Source organism: Cololabis saira, chromosome 9 (genome assembly GCF_033807715.1).
Source record: "Cololabis saira isolate AMF1-May2022 chromosome 9, fColSai1.1, whole genome shotgun sequence".
Lineage (NCBI taxonomy): Eukaryota > Metazoa > Chordata > Actinopteri > Beloniformes > Belonidae > Cololabis > Cololabis saira.
The window spans coordinates 33,448,436-33,469,249 of NC_084595.1; the positions used below are offsets into that span (position 1 = coordinate 33,448,436).

Sequence of the window (20,814 nt, forward strand, 5' to 3'; positions counted from 1 at the left end):
TTTTCCTGGAGAGAGGTTTCTTACAGAAATCCCTGAGGGAAACTTGTCTCGCAGCAGCTTAATACACTATGCCTACTATTGCCAACAGAAGTGTCACAGGTCACTTGTCGCTTGATACCTGTTTAATTACGTTTCCACTCTCTCTGTGAAAACCTGGTTGTTGTTGTTTGGTTGTTTGCCTGTGTGGATATTTTGCCCAAGTCTATTAAAGGTTGTTTTTTTTCCAATACTGAAATGAATAAAAGTGCAATTAAGTTGAATAAAAGTTTTAATGCACTATTCAGTGTTACCATGGACTGTACAGAAAGTTTGTCCAGTCTGGTTTTGGGGGGGGGGGTGGGGTTGGGTTAGAAATGCTGACTCACAATAAATACATTCCTTAAATAACACAATATTTAACTCTTTTCACCACTCTTGTTTTTTTCACTGTAGGTCTCTGCAAGACTTATCCAAGCAGACGGAGTTGCCTTACGGTACGGTGTTAGACTCAGCAGTATATGATCAGGTGCGCTCCAAGGCTATGAACCCTTTCGAGAGAGATCCCATGTACTCCCAGATGTGGCGGATGATAAATCGCACCGGAGGAGGAGATAATAACGTTGAAGATTCGAAGGAGGGTATTCGCAAGGTAGACCTTTACTTTTTCTCAATTGGTTGTGTGTCCCGATAGAGGACCTTTGACACTTGTAAAATCACAGTGGTTATTAAAACAAATATTGTAGTTGAAGGACTCATGTGAGAGGTTTCCAATAAATGGGACCAGGTGCAGAATGGCAGTGAGATCAGTGCAGTTATTCATTACTCAGTGCAAGGCTTTCATATTAAACCCATCATCTGCTGGTGTTTTGATCTGGTAATTTTAGAGAACAGGTATAATTTGATTGCGTTGTGAAATATGCCTGAAGGGCTGCCTCTAAGATTGCCACATCCTTTGCTCATATTTTCATTCATTTCAGGTTTTACAGTTTTAGAATCCTCTTCAGGCTCCTTAATGCATCTACAGTATTTCATATATTTTAGATAGTGGTTGAATTCAGGTTACAGTTAAACATATTTTAAATATATTATTATTAAACATGTTTTCTACAATGCAATGGGTAAAATCAATCACTAGGAAATTAGGGTATTTGCATTCTTACATAACATAAACACTCACTGTTTGTCAAAGATATCTGAAAGCATAGAGCAACTTTATACTTATAAATGACTAATGCTTTCAATCTGAATCAAATATATACAATGATATAATTTTTCTTGCCCCCGACTGATCCGTAGTTTTCTTCCTCCATGTGTCATGTTATGTTTTTAGATTTTGTCAAGTTTAGGTTCTTGTTTTTTTTGTTGTTTTTTTTTTGTTTTTGCAATCCTGCAGGGGGGCGCTTTGGTTTTTCAGTTTAATAAATCACTACTTTCTTGGAATTCCAAATCCAAAAACATGACATGACACATGGAGGAAGAACAGTACAGATTGGCGGTTAGCAAGGTTAAGACAAGACAAGATATACACAGAGGGTTTGACAAGACACTGGTGCAAACGATCAGGGCAGATGGGAACAAGGGAAGTCAAGACGAAACTTAAACACGAGGACATGGGGTTTCAAAATAAAACGGGACGTAAATACAAAAACCATGACAAAACTGACAAAAACCAAAACCGTGACAGATTTACTGAATAAATGGATCTTCTCTATACTAAATTATACTTTTCTGTAACAAACCCGTTTAATAATGTATACTCACTATATGTAGATAAAACAAACATGATTTCTAATCAGTTTTCATTTTTATATTTAAAAAAAATATTCCATCCACTTTTTCAATTATTGCCACGGAAATCTGCATCACTCTTTTAGCGGATTTAAATCCATACCAGTACAGCATTTGCAAGTGAAGCCTCATTGTGCATTTATACTGTATTTCCACCCTTGGCTTGCTCCACGGTCATCCTTCCTAATGGGGATAAATGTATGTAAAATGATGTTAATGATGCACAGATAGCGTTTGCAATACAGATTTCCCTTGTTGATTGCCCAGCATCACAAATGCCTGACTGCGGCATCTCATTTAAACACATCCAACTCTCTGTATGCATTCCAGATTGGTCTCAGTGCATTCCTACCCCAATGCCACCCCCCAAAACCCAGAATATATTACAGTGTACTTTTAAACTTGAGCCGGTGTTGGAAGTGTTGGGAGGAGTGATTAAATTGGTGGAAGAAGCTTTTCATATCATGAAGAAATTTAGCACCAGCAGCATTTAAGAGTGCCCCTACAATATTAGTGCATACTCAGAAATAGTGCTTGCTTATGCATGTGTCTATTAAGTAAGTATGCCTAATTAGCTGCATCTCCAAAAACATGAATAGGTACATTTTTAATAGTGAAAAGGGCTATGTACTTACAAACATAAAATGTATTGACCACCTTGTTTACTGCCTTAAATCAGCAGATTTATGAAACACAATTAGCCATGCATGTCTTTTTGAAATCAAATTCCCTGGCATTTTGGGATATGGACATGTTCTCATCTATGAAATATTTTATGCATTTGCCTTAAAATGGCTTAGAAAAAGTAGCACACCGTAGCTTAATTTGATTTCTGCTGATTTAATAATGTATAAATTAGCCGTGCGTTCACACCTTCCACTCACCTTGCTCCATTTGCCCACCCTCACCTTCTCAAACACCCTTGACTCTTCAGCTTGATTACATACACTAAAGATAATTTTATATTCTTAATGTATAATAAACATTGCACTGATCACCTGCTCTGAGAAATCAAGTCCAACCTGCTCCTGGAAAACACCATATGGTCATGTTGCCAAGATTCAATGTCACTGACTTAGACTGATGGAAAAGATCTTGCCTGCGATAGAGGGGAAGTTTGAATTGGACAGGGACCAGTAACTACAGCAATCAATCTAATGTAGACTTTCTTATATATATATATATATATATATATATATATATATATATATATATATATATATATACATACATACATACAGATTTAGATTACTGTGGCATAAGGATAATACGTAGTCTGTCTTCTGCTATCAAAAAAACATTGCCGAACTTGCTTTATGCTGGAGGAACTGTTAATTTAAACTGTGTGTGTGCGGGTGTCTGGACACAAACAGATGCTATTACTGAGATAAGATAAGAAACGGCTTGCTGCTGTTTTCTTCTGACTGTTTTATGTGTGCATGTATGTAAGTTCACAGACACACACACACACACACACACACACACACACATAAACACACACATTCAATCCGGCGCTGACTGACCCAGAATCAGAATCCTTTATTGGCCAAGTTTGAACATGCCAGACAGGGAATTTGACTCCGGTTATTTATTGAATGGTGGAGCCACACTTGCAAGTCTTGCGAGACAGGTGTGCAAGAATGCAAGACATATTGAACCAGCTCCATTTTTATTCTCTTTTTTTTCTTATTCCACAACTTTATCTTCCCCACTTTTCACTTCAACTATGTTAAGCAGCAGTTCAAGGCATCACATTCAAAACTGAAAAAATGAAAGAGGAAGACTTTTCAGAGTGAAGGGTGAGAGACACACAAGAAACTGTGCTATTAAAATACTTTCAGCAGTGTGTTTCATAAGTTACACATGAGTGATGAAGGAAGGAAAACCTTTCCTCTACAACCCCCCTGTACAGCAGAACTTAAAACAGTCAGAAATAGATGCCTTTTTCCAAGATTAGAAATTCCAAAATTATCCATGTTACACAACCCCATCACTCTTGAAGAACTCCATAAACCACTGGAGAAAATGCCCTATAATACCATAAATCACTGGGACCAGATGGATTTCTGCCAGAATGTAATCCCTCCCAACAACAATCTACAAGAACTGTCTTAATATTTTTTCTATGACAAAAAAACCCCACAATATTACAACTTATTCAGTACAAAATTGCTCACAAATCTCACGTCACACAACAAAAAATGTTAAAATGGGTTTAGCTGACAGTCTTCTGTTCACAAAGTACCGAGGGTAACACTGATGATTACTGTTACATAGATAGAGAACAGTGGCATTTGAATTATTTTCTACTACTGTGGATATTTGAGCCACAGATTGTAGAGGCCTCTGTTTTGAATGCTCCAGGACGTTTCCTCCACCGCTACCCATTCCTGCAAATTTTTATTACACAAGAGTTTATTTGAATTTGTTTTGTTTCTCCACATCCTCTGTGTTATAAACATGTTTGCAACAGAGAAAACTGACACTGAATATTCCTTAATATCAGTGAGCACTGGTTGAAGCAGCTAATGTGGATGGTATCAAAATGTATATGAGTATATTTTCTGCAGATTCAGACATTTAACACAACATTCATCCAGGCTTATGGACCTTATAATAAAAATGTATGAAAAGCTTTAGTAAAGGTTGAATGTACTGCCTAAACTAAGGATATAAAACTGCATAGTTGGAATCAAACCCCTCATGATTGTTCCACGCTTATTTTCACAGACTCATCTGCCCCTGCATTTGTAATGTGAATTCCAGCTGTCATCTGCCGCTGAACTTAATTTGTTGAGTCCAACACTGTGGTTAAGTCCGACTTAGTACCACAACCGGTGTCACTGCGGCATGCACCGTTTATTTCTTAACATTCCACTTAAATCGATGGCAGTGTTCAAGCTACCAACCCCAAGGAGGTTTGCAACTGAGCAGCCCTCTCTAACAGAGGACATGAAAACAACAGCTCAAAAATCTGGTACTTAGTTTTAAGGGGAACTTAACAAAAGTAAAAAGGTCAAGTGTTTTTTTGTGATTAACCACAGATGCTCATGGGAAAGTATCTATGAAACCCTTTGGGTTTATTGTTGTGTGTCATTGTCACCGAAAGCTACTAAAATGCGACTGCAGCATCCCTGCAACAGTTGCACCAGCCCTGAACCACCTCACAATCTGAATCCTCCAAATGAGTACGTTGCCAGAAATAATTCCACACATCATACATATGTAGAAAAGTATGAGTAGAATACAAAGACTACGCTGATAAACATTTCCAGGAACAGTCTTTTGAGTGGATGGTTCTTAAATTAGCAACTCCAACTCGGATGATTCAATGATTCTTTGAGTTAGTCCTTGAACAAAGGCTGCTTTTCAAAAACAACACGGTGGGAGTAGGAGGAGGACTTAACAGGAGGCAGAGCTAGATGAAGGCTTCCATGAAGACTCCCAAATGATCTGGGTTTCATTGATCTATTCTCTATGACAGATGTGACACAGCTCAGCAGCAATGATGAGGCCTGCATCTCCCTTGAATAGGTCTGACTACACTTCATGTTTTATTTTGTTGCTTCATTCTCTTCACAGAATTTCCTTTTCTCTTTGTCATCCCCTGCGTCCCTTTCTCTGCACCACCGAATACTTACAAATGCCTGTTACTGCGTTACTGTCTTATACAACTCATAAATCTTCTGCTTGACCAACACTCCACCTCCTTTTTCATTTTTTTCTGCCCCATTTTATATGTTTTCTCCTCCCTTTGTTTCCCCTGGCTGTTTTTAATGCATCTACACTGTGGTCAAGGCTACAGGGTAAACTCTAATGGTTCACTGATCACTGTCCTCCTGTGAGCAGCAGTGAGAGATGGTGTTACTGCCATGATTAGATGTTTAAAGCTACAGTGAGACTAGCATGACATTCAAATCACCTCATTTACATAAAAAAAAACACAGCTCTGTAATGTACTGTATAATCACAGACAACTCATACAATATAAAGTTAGATTCAAAATTCTTTCATTTTACTTCAGAGCTTGTGAAATGGTAAATAAAAACAATCCTTACCACCTCCCAGGCCTACTAAGTGCATCAAAGAAAGTAAAAGAACCATTTCCTCAACATAGCGTGTTTCATCCTGCTGAGATTTCTTGTAATATTGAAAAATATATAATTGGAGCTGAGCGAACAATATCAGCAATTGTATTTTTAAGCTGAAGGCTATTTGGGAGACTTACTCCTCTCTGTCACCGTTCTTCCCTGCACAGTATGGATTTTCTCCCTTTTCAGTTTCGATCCCCTGCACGAGAATATTATATGTCAGAAGAGGTCAGTGTCTGAGCTGCATCTGGTATCGCTTACGCAAATATGCGTGCACACGCATGCATGCATGTGTGCACCATACACATAGCCTATATACTTTATCCGCATATGTAAAGATTTTCACTTACATGCATAACTCTAATGCATCGATACACATGAGACACACAGCAAATGCTGCAGGGTGCAGCCTGTAACAGGGTAATATACTGTCTGTCTCTACCATTTCACGCAATGATCAAGTTGTTCAATAAAGTAAGAGCTGTAGCTCTTCACGCTTGAGATCTCATTAACTTTGTGTCGTGTATGATATCAAAGCCTGGTGTGCTGTATATATCAATGTTTGACAAAGTGGCATCTTTGTTTAGGTCACTGTGTTACTCTCTTGTGGTCCTCCATGTCTGCTCTTGCAGTGCCTCAACAAAGAAAAGTTGTTTTTTTTCTCTCTCTCTTTTTTGCTTTGTGCATGAATTGGGGATATTTTGCTGGGGAGTTCCTGACAGCTGGGAATTTAGCTGCAGTACTTATTAAAATGAATGAACAGTACTGGTTCTCCTAACTATATACACTGTGCTATTATTATTATGAGGGACAGAGAACATCATAGTAGAACTGTAAAAAAAAAAAAAAAAAAGGAACAACGCCAGGTTAATGGGATGTATCTCTGAAGACCATATAATGTTTTTTTATGTCTTTTGTTTTAAACTATGCCTAGCTTTAATTGGTACATACCATCTATGTTTTACTTCTATGTCCATGCTATTAGGCATTATATGGCATTATTTTTTCATCTCAAGTGCTCTCTGCTGATGCATACAAGAGGATCTACAATGGAAACATTTCTTCTTGAGTGGTTTTTATGTCCCCATACTCTAGTAGTCCAGCTGTTTTTGTGTGTCACATAGTCATCCTTTTCCTTTTTTGAAACACACATACCACTTAAATCTTTACATTTGCATGCTTATTTACATACCTTGGCACATTTAAATAACTACACACACGCGCACACACACACACACACACACACACACACACACACACACACACACACACACACACACCTAACTCAGTTGATGTACTGTAAGTATCCCTGGTTGAATATATATGACAGCTGCTCTCTGTCAGGCTTTAAGAGTCACTCATGACTGCTGAGTGATTTTAGTCTTGAGTGGATTGCCAGTTTGAGTGATTTCCTGCAGGTATGAGTCTCTGCTTCACTACAGACAGGTTCCACTTTTGAAAATGCATTATTTCATACAGGTACTTGCATGCTGTGTGTTATTATGAAGCTAACTCTTAGTGCAACATGGTCAGGGCTAGTTAGGACGTAATGAAAGCATGGTTAATGTTTTGTTTCTCTGCTGAGAGTACCTGTAAAGCAACAAATAACTGCAAAAATGACCATGTAATTAAATGCTTAACCCTATCTACAGCTAATCTTTCATTATATCATATTATAGAAAATTAACATCAGCTAAAGCACTTGGACCCATTTGCTGTTAATTATGACACCATTAAAACACAAATTCCTTGTACTTAAACTTCAAATGGGTTAATTACCACACTGAAATGTTTCTGATCCGTTCAGATGATCGACATTAGTCGCAGGATTAACTCAGAATTTGCATTCCATTCATATTATTGCATTTACACCTGCAGTGTATGTTTTTATTTAAAAAAGCAAACAAAAGTGCAAGAAACATCCCTGTCCTTTTCTGTGTACTTGTTTCCTTTTCTCACATTTTGGTGCATTTTTCTTTTTTGTCTGCTTTTATGGCGTTGAGCATTTGTGAACAGCAAAAAAGGCCATCATGTGGTAAGCACTGTTATTTGTTTGGTCAATGGTTCTTGTGTGGCGCTACAGCGTAATGGAGACATGCTGGCTGAATGGGCTGATGAGTGTCGGCCGTGTTAAAGGTTCCAGTCTGCCGGCTTTACCCTGAACCCCCGCAAATAGGAACGCACCTATCCTACACAGCCTAAAACATTTTGTTTTTCTCTCTCTCTATTACGGTTCCGTCACATTAAACTTTCCCAACTACGTCTAGTAATATTCAGTTAATAATGCTTTTCATACTGGTTTGACACATCCATAAGATAGAGATATTACTGAACATGGAGACTGGAACTTTCACTTATCTCGTTGATCTATATCTTCATTGTGTAATTTGCCCTATCACTTAATGTCTTCATATTACGATCCACATATTTTGCCTACTGACTGCAGACATTATATTAAACATTGCCATCATTTCTTCACCTGTGCTACATACATCCGGATGGTGAGTGTAGGAACTTGTATCAAGGTACCCAATAAGCTTTCAGCAATTTCCACTAATGCTCTCAATGATGATGATAAAGATTGTGCTGATTGCTCCGCCAGATAGAGCTGATGGTAAATCAACCAAGGCCTGTTTAGAACCTTCAGCCATCACAGCTCTCTGGAGTTCAATTCAGACAAAAGAGGGGAGAGACGAGAGGGGTGGGGGGCTTGATATGCCTTGTGAATGGGTGCTCAGGTAGAATGAAGTGGGAAATTGGGAGTTTTACGGAGGTGAAAAAGAAAGGTAGGGGAGGAGAGACGAACTGAAAGAGGAAAGCAGATTGTGGCAGTGAATGTAGGCTGGGTAAAGCGAGAGCTGTAAGGAGAGGGAAGGATGGGGGGAAAGATGGATATCAGAACACAAAGAAGAGGTACTCAGTGACTTGGATAGAGTTGAGGGAAATGGAAAAAGAAGAATAATTTGGAGGAGGAAGTGTGAAGACTGGGGATATTGGGAACGTGACTGTGTTTTACAGGAAGATAAAAATTGTTATGTTCCTATTGCTTCTAAATTCAACCCATAATTTTTTATTTATTTATTTTATGTTTTCACTAAAAGGTCATAGACTAGTAACCCATTATTTTGAATGGTAAGGATTCACATGAAACCATGGGGCATCGTTTTCTTCAGCTGCTCGACATTAGTAGGCTGTGGCTGTGTTTCCTGCGCACAACATGAGTCACACATGGAAATATTTTTATGAAGAGCCTAATATTACCTCATTTTATTTTTAATGCAGATTTGCCGGGTCTATACCACTATCATATACTGTTACCAACATAAATCTAACATTTTTCACGGAGACCAGTATGGTTGGATTGTTGGGCTGCTTGCTTTCTTTTTGAATCCTTGTAAAAACACTTACTGTTAAATACGCACACTCTCTGTGGTAAACCAGCTCCTCTTTCTATCTTTACTTTCTATTTTTGTTATTAATTTAGTTTTTGTGGTTTCTAAATAGTAGTAGAGAGGACAGAATTTTACTATGAGTGCAATAAAGGAAAATTATGGAAATCATTTGAATTCCTGCCCAATAACAACAGCTGTAGTCTGCATTAAATATCTTTGTTTCTTCGATTCTGGAGCACTCTGCATGCCATGTAAACAGTTAAAGCCTTTCATATAGGATGCAGGATGAGCTCCCTGCGTATTGAGCACAGCAGGGGACACACAAGCTCCAATCATCTTCATGTAAAGCACCAGTTGCTAAGCAACCCAATAGCTTTCCAGAAAGTGTTTAGCAGACATTAAACGGTTTATCAAGTTGTGGACATGGGTGCTTTAGCTTTTTCGCTACCTTTTTAGTGAAAAGCTCTGGCTGTAGTTGTGTTGACTAGAAGAAGACTAAGCAAGTAATGGGTGTCGGTCAATGATGTCCTCAAAGATCGGAAGGAGTTTAGGCTGGTTCCACACCGACTGTTTTCAGGTTTAACTCGTGCGAGAAACTTGAAAAAGAAGCTCAGAGGCACGGACCTCGTGACTGCTCCTTGAGCCGCCCTCAAATCAGCACTTCACAGAAATGAATGGGTTCCAGAGAGGTGTGCAGGGCCCATCACGTTACTGAAAGGCCCTTTGGAAAGCAGGATTTTGCTCATCCTTGACAGATGGTCGGTCATGTCATCAAGAATAATGCTCCACTTGCTGAATGTACTATGGTGACAAGTAATTACACCGAGAATTAAAAGCAATTTCCTTTACTGGATTTGTGTGGTGACTGGCAACAGTGCTGTGCTTATGATTCTACATTCACCATGGGATGCTGCAGTGAAATACAGGAGTGGTCCCTTGGACTGAGAACAGTTTTTGAATAAGCGGTGTTGATGCTTAAGTACTGCTCATTAATCTAGAACCATTGTGACTAGTTAGGCACCTGTCTTACATTGAGATTATATTGTGAGGCTTCCTGCTTCATCATGGCTGAGGATCGTATATATTTAATTGGTTAAGAACCTGCCACCGTGTCAAAGGTTCCATCAGTTACAATCAGTGACTGTTGATCATCTTAAGTGGTCACGGAGCTCATAGTAATAAAATATATATATATATATATATATATATATATATATATATATATTATTGAGATTTTAAAGTGAGTTCCTTGCAGCAATTATAGTTTAATAGTCATTCAGTTATGCAGAATCATTCACATGATTGTCAGAGTTTATTTGCATTAATGTGTGCAAGTGGTTGACATTTCATAACAGTTTCTGAAAAATAATTGATTATATGGATTACAAGATGAGGGTTACGTGGGCACCCTTCTTTTCATTAATCAGTGAAGAAGCATAGATAAGTGAATGGGTAAGCGATATTTAATCAGCAGAAAACAGAGGACCCTGGTGTATACATGTGTACGCCAACCTGCCACTTAGCACCACTTCAAATCACATTTACAGCCAGATAGGTAGGCAGCAGTGTTTCCTGCATGAGTTTGTATCAGTGGCACTGCTTTTGGAAAACCTCCTGCCAACCGGTCATTGGTCCGGGGAGTTGCCAAGGTTACTGGGCACGGTGGCCCGGCTGTGCTCGGATGATAGATTTCAGTGTTTATGATTCCTTTCCCTCTGTTGAGAAAGTGAGGTTGACTTTTCATGAACAATGCTTTTAGGTCTCAAGGTTGCCTTCAGTTATGTGACTTGTATATTTTACAGTGAGCCTATTCACTATCCTGTCTGGTCTTCCTCTTTTCATTCCTTCCTCCCTTCCCTCCCCTGTGTGCTTTCAGTTCCGTTTTCTGCTGATGTTGCTTGTGCTTTTAAAGTCCTGAGTGATGCTAGTGGTGTTTTGTTACTGAGATGGTATGATGACAAGGCACAACTACAAAAAGGTTGAGGCAAGGTCTCTTTAATTAGATTTCTAAAACTAAGATCCTTATTTGGGTGTTTTTTTTCATGTATTTTCTTGGATTTGTATGAAACCTCTGCAGATTCACATTCTGGTGCTGTATATCTGTCACTGGTTTGGTTTGACTGCTGTCATATACTTTGCAATAACCCAGTCTCTGCGCTGACCAGAAAATTGCATTTTGGCTGCAGGGCTCTTTTATTTTGTATTTCCTTGTGCAAAGTAGTCCAATTCACCCCGAGAGGAAAAAGCGAATGCTCTTTTCCTGCATACTATGATGGCTCATTAGGATTCAACACAAGCCCAAACAGCAAACATATTTTTCTGCTGTTACAGTTCTTTCCCTCTGTGATGACAGTGTTTCTCTGTTGTGACTCAGATTTAAGGAGAGCAGATAAAAAGAGAAGTTCACAAGAAGGAAATAGACTAAAATCCCTCTGTATTAAAGAAAGGGAGTGGTGGGGATCGGAAAAGATGTTTGAAACAGGGGAATGACATATTCTAAATCAGAAAATTGGATGGAAGAAAGAGGGAGAAGTCATTCTTGCCAGTTCTGGTGATTGATTAAAAACTACTCCGTTTGCTATTGATGTGATACATTGGATTGGAGTCATGAGAAGAAATGGAGAGAAAGAAGGGGAAAAGGAAGAAGATGAAGTGTTTATCTTAAAATTAGAAAAAGCAAGCAAAGAAAAAAGTTTCTTACTATTGTTTCTCATTCTATATCACGTAATGAACCCAAATTGCTTTTTTATCTGTTTTCTCCCTCAACTGCCAACAGAGGCTGAAGCTATGTACAGCGACACTCTTTCAGGTTTTGCGTTGCTTTTCTTCCATCTCTTTGTGCCTCTCACTCTGTTTTTTTCCCATTCCTTTTTTGCCTGTATTATACCCTTCAATTAATAATGACATGACTAATAATGAAATCTAAGAAAGTCAGCTCACGAATGAGTCCAACGATTTACGTGCTTCCCTGTGCTTTCAAACTGCCACCTGTTTGGGTGCACTTGTGCAGATATGGAAGTGTAAATATGTGGTGGAAAGGCTTTAAGCAAGAACAACTGGCATAACAGTTGAATTTCTGCAACCAGAATCAATCTACATGCCATTTCTGAGATTATTTAACAAATATATTACCTTTGCCTTGTATGACCTGACAATGGTGTTTTAGAGATTTCAATGTTCATCATTCACTCCAACCCATGAACACCATTCATGGGCTGCAACACATCAAAGCAGGGATGGAAAGAGAAGCAAAATACACCCTGCACAGGTTGCCATTCCATCAAAGCTTCAAAGGTTTTCAGTGGTTTTCTTGGACGGTAACCAAGGATGACTCACTTCTCTGAGACGAGCACAAAAGCGTGTCTGGCCTTTGCAAACCTGGAAAAGTAAAATATGACATTTAATTCTGTTTACTAACGGACATTGTATTGAAAATGACTTGACTGCTGTAACTACAGTACATATATCCACAAATGTCTCTGTTAATCACAAACAGTTACCAAATCTTAACAGAGATCATCATCTTAACACATAAGCTAATACAGTACATTCATCAGTCATTAACTGACACATTTCCCGACCAGTGAAACGACAGTGAAAGCTGTTGTTGTTTATATGGCGTAAATAAAATGGTCAACTCATATTTTACCTCTGAATTATTTCTGAGAACTAATTCAAACAGCTGTTGTGAAGCTGGCCTAGACGCACTTAAATGTTTGTTGTTTATTGTAGGAGTAAAAGTATGGCCTTTTTTTCTTTAATTATTATTGGGTTGTCTGCTTGCCGTTTAATCCTTGGCTTCTGCAGTGTATGTTAGAACAAGAGCTGTGTGTGGAGACAATCAAAACACAAGCGTGAATGTGTTTGTACTTGTGTGTTCAATAGTGGGAATGTGGCTAATAGATTAAAGCTTTGAATGGTCATTAATTCAAGAGCAGTTATCTAAATGAGGTCCAACTAACAAACTAAGTTAAATTAATAAATTAAAGTAATAAATAAATTAAACAGTTTACACATAAAATGTCTAAAACAAATAACTGCTCAATGCGATCTTTCCTGAATAATTTAGTTCTAAGAAGGTGTTTGATTTGTATTCAATTGCATTTTTTACTGCATATTTGTGATGTGTGTTCAAAGGTTCTGTCTATTTGCATTAATCTTCTCACAGAAAACCATTAAGCTGATTCTTATTAGTCTGATATCTCCTTTCTTTTGATAATGAGCTTTATGGCTTTAATAGCACCATCCAGTCCAGTAACGAGACAACTCACCTTAATGATTCAGATGGCTGAGATGTGTGAGACTTGAGACGCGTGAAAGCACTGTTATTTCATCTGCGCCGTGAGACTTGAGAACTCTGTTATTTCGTCTGCGGCTATGTCAGTCGCTTCTTCGTTTGAACCATCAGCCATTTTCTTGGGTTTCCTATCTCTTTCAGTCTGGTTGGGTGGAGCCACGTGATTACACACACACACACACACACACTGTACACAATATTTAAGGGGAAGGAAGCAGTTGGTTGCGTAATGATAGTTTTAGCTCCTTTCTTCCCCCCAAATAGAATGGGTTTTAAAGATTCTTTTTAAATTTATTTTCCATCCATTGATGAGGTCCAAGATATAAAGATCACTGTAATGTTATATTTATAGGCCTGGAGGAGATTAGTATGCAGTTAGAAACATGGGAAAAGCAATTAGGCCAGTAAAACCACAAATAACAAAGTTAGACAACAGTGTTGAACAAAGAGCCAAGTGCCCCAATGTAATATCATTTCCAAGACATTTTTTTCTTTTCCAAGGAAAATGAAAAATGGGGAATGACTCACTGGCTCCCCGGTGTTTTGTATGGAGGGGAAGCAGCTAGGTCAATTTTTGGATTGTAGATAAATTACTGGGATAAAGTAGGTGGTGGATATAATGAAAAATGAAAGATAAAGCATGATATAAATGGTTTTTGTTCTGGGATCTCATTACAATTGATTGTTCCTTTTTATCCTCACCTTCAACCCATTCCATTCGTCATTGTTCCTCCACTTTGGCGTATTTTACCTATGTTTTTCCTGTCCAAATTATGACTTCCTCCCACTATTGTAGTTTGAATTTCTTGCACGTGGAGAGGTTTCTGTTTTTATTCTTTCACTTCTCTCTTTTTTATGCCCCTGTCTATGCTTTTATTACTTATCCCTTTCCCACATTCGGTTCCCCATTACTATGCTGTGAGGCAGTATCTAGGTGTTTTTCATATCCATCGTCCTTGTTTCCCTCTCCCTCCCTTCTTCCAATGTCTCTCATTTTCATGCAACTCGCCGGGTAGCCGCACTCTGCTTTTTTATCTCTTACTATGGGAAAAGAGGCAGCCCAGTGCCAGCAACTAATGGACTTTTGAGGAACACACGGCCATGCATCTCAGTCAGAAGTAGGGAGAAAGTGAAGAAGGATTTGCAGTGAAGCCAAAGGGAGAGTGATGTCAGAGCGAGAGAGAGGGATGAAGATATACAAGGGAATGAATGGTACTGAAGGAAAAAACAAACATTAAGTGATTCTCTGGTACATACGGAAAAGTAGATACTGACTTTGTAGAATAAATTATTTCTGTAAAACTACTTCTTATGGCACGTATTTCTCCATAGTCTATAAAGATTTAAGTGGCATGCATGTTCTGTCTGTTAAGACAAAAGAAACAAACCATCCTCTGGCTGAACAAACTTTACTCAGTTTCCCTTGAGAAATGAGAAGTACTGGCGTCCAGTAAAATAATGTTTGTATCTTGAGTGTCTTTGGCTCTCGGTGCAAACGCTAAATCCAAGCAGGGGGCTTAGAGTTCCTTTGTCACTGCTGGCATCAGACTCATGTAAATGCAAAAAGGCTGTCTTTGTTGTCCAAAATAACTATCGTTTTATGCAAAATGTCTCTTTCTTGACACTTGTTTATTATACCTTTGGCTCACAATGCTTGACTAGGAGCCTCATCCACTCTCATAGAGCCTAACAGCTTTATCATGCCCTTTTTTTGGTTCTAGCAAAAAATTCCTCCATGTGTAAAATCTTAGCCATTCCCCTATAATATACAGAGTGTCATTAAAGTAGTTGAGACCTGCGCTTGTCGCCTTCAGGATTATGTTTACATATTTAGATTATGTTTAAATTGTGTTTTGTTGGTCTTTCTTATTCTTAATTTGTTGCTGGAGTTCTAGTTGAACCCAAAAACAGTTTGAAAGAATATATTAAAGCTTTCCATTTAGCCAGTCGTAACAGCCTACACGAATAATACCGTTTTATGTCTTTCACACTGAGTTTATATGAGTAACTGGAGCAATCAGCCAAGATCTCAGTGCCTCCTGCTGCCATTGAAACACTTAAAATTAGCCCAAGGATTGTCAAAAGTGAACATTTAGCAGATATCTCCTGAGGCAAAAACTGCAAGAAGCAAATCATGAACATCTAACTTTAGTGCATCAACATGCAAGTAAGAAAAGCTCATCACCATGGCCACGTCGTTTCTGTTTAATATCCATGCAAGTTTTAAGTGCTAATGCAGCAGAATTTATAAAACATGTATCAATGCAAATGCATGTAAAGCACATTTAACATCCTTGAAAGCTTCAGGCTGGTGAGACTGCTTCAAGTCGAAGGATTAGAGCTGATATACACCAAATCAGAAAAAAGTCGGAACAAAATGAAAAGTGTGTTGGGAAGAAATATGAACTTTTATTTCATTTCAGAGATTAACACAAGATATTTAATATTTTGTTTCATGTTGTTTTATCATTATATTTGCTTACTTACATCCATTCCTAAGTCTTGTCATTAGTCAACTCTAGATGGCTTTACCTTTGCATCTACTGTTAAAATCTTGGAGGTATCTTTGACCATTAAATTGCAGATAAAAGGATTTCTAGAATTTCACTCTTTCATCTTCTTAATACTGAATGAAAAATAAGGAGTACATTATCTCAGAGTGTTGCGGATAAACTAAGGTGGACAACTGCACCTCCTTGTTAGTAGGATATCCTCAAATAACCGAACACCCTCCAGCTGATCCAAAATACTGCAGTTCTGATGAATATTGGCACGACAAATCATACATCTGCAATCTTAGCTTGATTGGTTTCCAGTTAAATTCTCCTAAGTATTTAAAATTATTCGTCACATATAAAGCCCTTGAGAGTCTTGCTCCCTCTGATTTTAAGGAACACCCAACAAAGCACTTCACCCTCAAACTGGAGGCTTATTTGTGGTCCCTAAAGTTTCCAAAAGTAAACTGGGAGGCAGAGCCTTCATTTATCAGGCTCCTCTAATAGGCTTCCCTATTAGTGTTCGGGAAGCAAGCGCTGTCTCTGCCTTTTAAGGGTAAAAATGTTAAAATATTCTTTTTTGATAAAGCTTAAAGTTAGGAATAGCTTCACTGATGACATATGAATACTCTTCTTGTATGTATGTCTTTTATGTTGTCACATTTCAATATCATCTCAGACACCCATCTGGTTCAGGGAGAAAGAAAGCCTTGATAGAACGGTAACTCTTGAGTGACACAATTAGGCTTTCTTATAAGTGTGCCAAGTAATATTTTTTTCTTTACTAAGCACAGCAGTAAATAAATATCAATGGTTTTCATGATGTTTTAATCACATCACTTCACAATATCCAAAATGTTGAGATGTCAAAAGGAGTCTTACTTCTGAGGGCACAAATAACGAATCCTACGTTTACCATCCCCGACTGAAGTCAGTTGCAATTCTCAGATCGGATTTGTGTCACTTCAGTATGTGGTCCTTAGATTGGATTACGTCAGATGAATCGGTAAAGGACCGGAGAGAGAGATCTGACATGTCAAATTCTTTGTGAGTGTTGTGTTGAGTGCTGTGCCACAGAGGAAGCAGGATGTCAGCAAGCATGCAGCACGAAGCACAGCACTTGCAACACAGTAAAAACAAATCGGATGCAACAGAGAAGGGAAAGTAGCAAGTGGCAAGATGTCAACAGTAACACCTGTGATTGCTTCCATTCTCATTTGTTTGTATGCTGCTTCCATCAAATGTATTGCTTCCATGTGGAATTACACATATGACATTTTCTGTTGTTGATGGTACAAATGACACAAGCCAAATGGTATCTGGTGTAAATGTGTGTTGTCTCAGAGGGTGTTTTTTTATTTTCAAATGAAATTCTGATTCAAGACACTTTTAGTTATGAATGTGACAGTTAAATTGCATCTTTACCAAATCAGAGTCGTATGAAAATTGGACAATATGGCGAGTAGTGAGAATGCAGCAAAATAGATTTTTTTTTTTTGAGAATATACCCGCCAGATTGAAAAATGCAAAGTGAAGATTGTCGCTTAAGGGTTACTACTGTAGGTGGAATAATCTATGATAAGTCCTTGAATAAACGACCACCGCAAAACTTATGATCATCATGGCCTGGGTGGCAGGGACACTCTATCAATGTTAACATGAAATGTCTGGTCTTGCTGTCACCTTTAAAGTCCAGAGGACTTCAAAGCTGCATTTCTATGTGGGTGTAGTCCAAACTCAGCACATGCTGTCAAAGTCTCTTATTCTTTAATGCTCCACAGAGGCTCTGCCTCTACCTGGAGAGGAGGACTGATTTCCTGTGACACGCACATATGAAATGACTTGCTATGTAGTTGGAGCAGAGTTTATTCCCCCACTTCTCCCTTTTCCCTCACAGAGTATGTGTGTTCAGGTGAGGTTGGAAATTTATGTGCAATAACAAAGCACAGGCATTAAAATGGCAAACTCATTCCTAGTCTCACTGTAAATGCTATCGCAGCTGCAAGGCTTGCATACCAAGTATACCAGCAGCCTATGACGGCAGAAACTTTGATTTAGAGTTAGTTCAGGTCTGGGTTGAGCTGTCGCTCACCTTTTTGTAAACAAAACTCATGACTTAATTCTGGGTAATCAAATGTCTGATCTATGTTCCTTTGAAAACCTGTTTTGTTATTCACAAAGAATGAGCAGAATTCAGAAGTGGTGGCCTCTCAGGGATCAGTTAAAACATCACGACTGTATCATATGGACCTTCAAATGGTGCATAAAGAGAGTTGAGAACATTTTCAAAAACAAAGCACAAAGAGACAAATCTGCAAGATTTAGCCAGCACCAGATGCTCATTAATTCTGTAAGAGTGCGGATGTGGAGCCACTTAAATTAATATCACTCCGGTGAAATATTGGCACAGCTTGTCAGCTGCTCCGCACATTCCTGCAAACTGATAGTGAGATTCTGTGTTCTGTTAGATCTGTTGACAGGCAGCAGGTCTGTTCATTTATTTAAGCAGGATTTTCAGGTTGTACATGTTACATGTCTCCCAAATCATTGTGGGATGAATAATAACTTGTTGAGGGGGGGGGGGACCCCATTTAATTACCCTGGAGACAAGATGGAGCTACTTTGACTTCATCTAAATCTGCTACTAGGAAAGCTTCTGAGTGGAGAAGTCATTATTTCTCTCCTCACCATCATAACTATTTCTTTCCCACGCTTCCAATTAAAACTCGTTGACATCAGACTATACGTTTCTACATTAACGTATGCAAGACTTTTTTATGTACTAGTAATATGATGACTTGAAGCAGCAATTGAAATTCAATCAGATACATGTGGAATTGTTACAAATGATTCCTTCTTCTTTTTGACCCAGCAGTAAAATCCTGATATTCATATACTAGAACTAGAGGTGGTCTGTGGGGTTATGTTAAAGGGCCTTCTTAAAATGTAGGATATTTTCTCATTGTCGTTATTGTAGAATATTTTTTTTTATATTATATTGGAATATAATTTGTCAATCTAATAAACAGAAAGGGGGTTTTGTTTTCTGGTGACCAGGGGCCTCGTGTACAAAGACTTGCGTGGATTTCCTACTGAAACATGGCGTACGCTTAAATCCAGAAAACGTCCTACGCACAAAAAAATCCAGATGTATGAAACTGTGCGTAGGCATGAATCCAAGCACATTTCCCTTGTACATCCCAATCAACGTGGAATTTAGCGCACATGTAGGAGTACCAGACTCCTCCCTGTCCATACCCCCATTTAAATATGCAAATGTATTTAAATAGGCCCTCGAGGGCCGGTTTCCCTGTTTAATTGCACCATGATACGAGGAGCTGTGTCATCAACAGAACTATCCAGACTTTGATGACAAGCTGGTGACGATCATTAATTAGAATCAGGTGTGTTAAAGCAGTGAAACATCTACAAATGTTCCTAACTCGTGAATGAAAAGCAAGCAGAAAGAAGAAGAATCTTATCTGATCTGCCCCTTTTTCCAAGAAAAAACTTCACAAATAACGTAAATTAATCATATAATCTGTACATTAATGGAATGAAAATGCTTCCTGTTAACATACACATATTCATCCAGTGATGGTGCTTTTATAGCAATGTGTGTGCAGTCGATAGCTCCGATTACATTAGGAAAACCGGCTAAATATTCTTTCTCTTCTTACTGCGCCATTTGCGATATGTTCTAACACTGCCAAAGCTGCCATTGTTGTTAACGATATTTTCTGGACCACTTTGCTTTTATATCCACTCGTGTAATTGCAGACAAGTGAATGTGTTAATTGTTCATCAGTGTGTCTCTGATGTGCACATCACTCTGAGGGCTAATTGTTTTCACATTATTAACAGTTTCCCAGCATCACCTCTAAGTGTCGCCAACGGACCAATAGCTGTGGAAACGTGCGTACGCCAGCCATGAAGTTGGCGTCGGGCACCGCACATTTCCACGGTCATTTCACTCTTGATACATCTGAACGTTTGCGTGGAAAAGGCCGTATGCCATGTTTTTGTGCGTACACACGCTTTGTACATGAGGCCCTAGGTCTTGTTGTTGCTGATTATCTGCATTGTTTTTTGTTTGTTTTTACCTGCCTCCTGCGGTTAATAGACAACAACACATTTGGTCTTTAAAGGAGGAAACCATGTACCTGTTTATTTGCATACAAGGTCAGGCATTGAGATCTGACCTCCCAAAAGTGCTGAAACCTGCAAAAGTTCCATTGACCTGGTTTAATACCAGGTGTAAACAGGACCTTAGATGGTTTGTCAACATGTTTGGAGACTGAAGTTATTGATGATTAAATGACTTCACAGAGGGCTTGCAGTGCCACAATGGTGAGTTAGGCGAACATTTGTTCAGAATTCTATATTTTCAGAAATACTTTTGTGGATGTCAAATTGGAAAAAGACAAACAATAGCATATCTCCAAAGTGGCACTGCAGTGCTAAACGTGATGGCTCTACTTCGAGTTACTGTAATTTACATTATTTTGGACTGAGATCTCAGGTTCTCTGGGGTTCTTTGCAACTGTTTTTGATACATTTGGCATCAGGAAAAGCCGCTCCCAGTTAAAGGCCTCGCTTTATTCTCATAGAAGAAATCCTACGTTATCCAAACTTGGGAAAGTCGTGTGTTATTTCATGTGCCTGTGTGTTGTTCTTTCTCCAAGGAAAGGATGACTGAACTCTCACTTCCTCATTAGCCATGTCATTTTTGGTGAACGATATTTCATTCAAGCGCTGCAACTCCTGATATG

At 38.6% G+C, this 20,814-nt stretch overlaps 1 protein-coding gene across 3 annotated transcripts in view; it reads left to right on the forward strand.

Moving 5' to 3' along the window:
* grid2 (glutamate receptor, ionotropic, delta 2) overlaps positions 1-20,814 on the forward strand; it is a 658,916-nt gene that overhangs the window by 577,949 nt on the left and 60,153 nt on the right. For all 3 annotated transcript variants that reach the window (XR_009783115.1, XM_061729310.1, XM_061729311.1), the window contains exon 13: positions 433-628. Coding sequence is in view for 2 of the 3 variants with exons in the window: in XM_061729310.1 (XP_061585294.1) it covers positions 433-628 (196 nt within the window). In the remaining variant the exon portion in view is untranslated. The remainder of the gene's footprint in view (positions 1-432; positions 629-20,814) is intronic.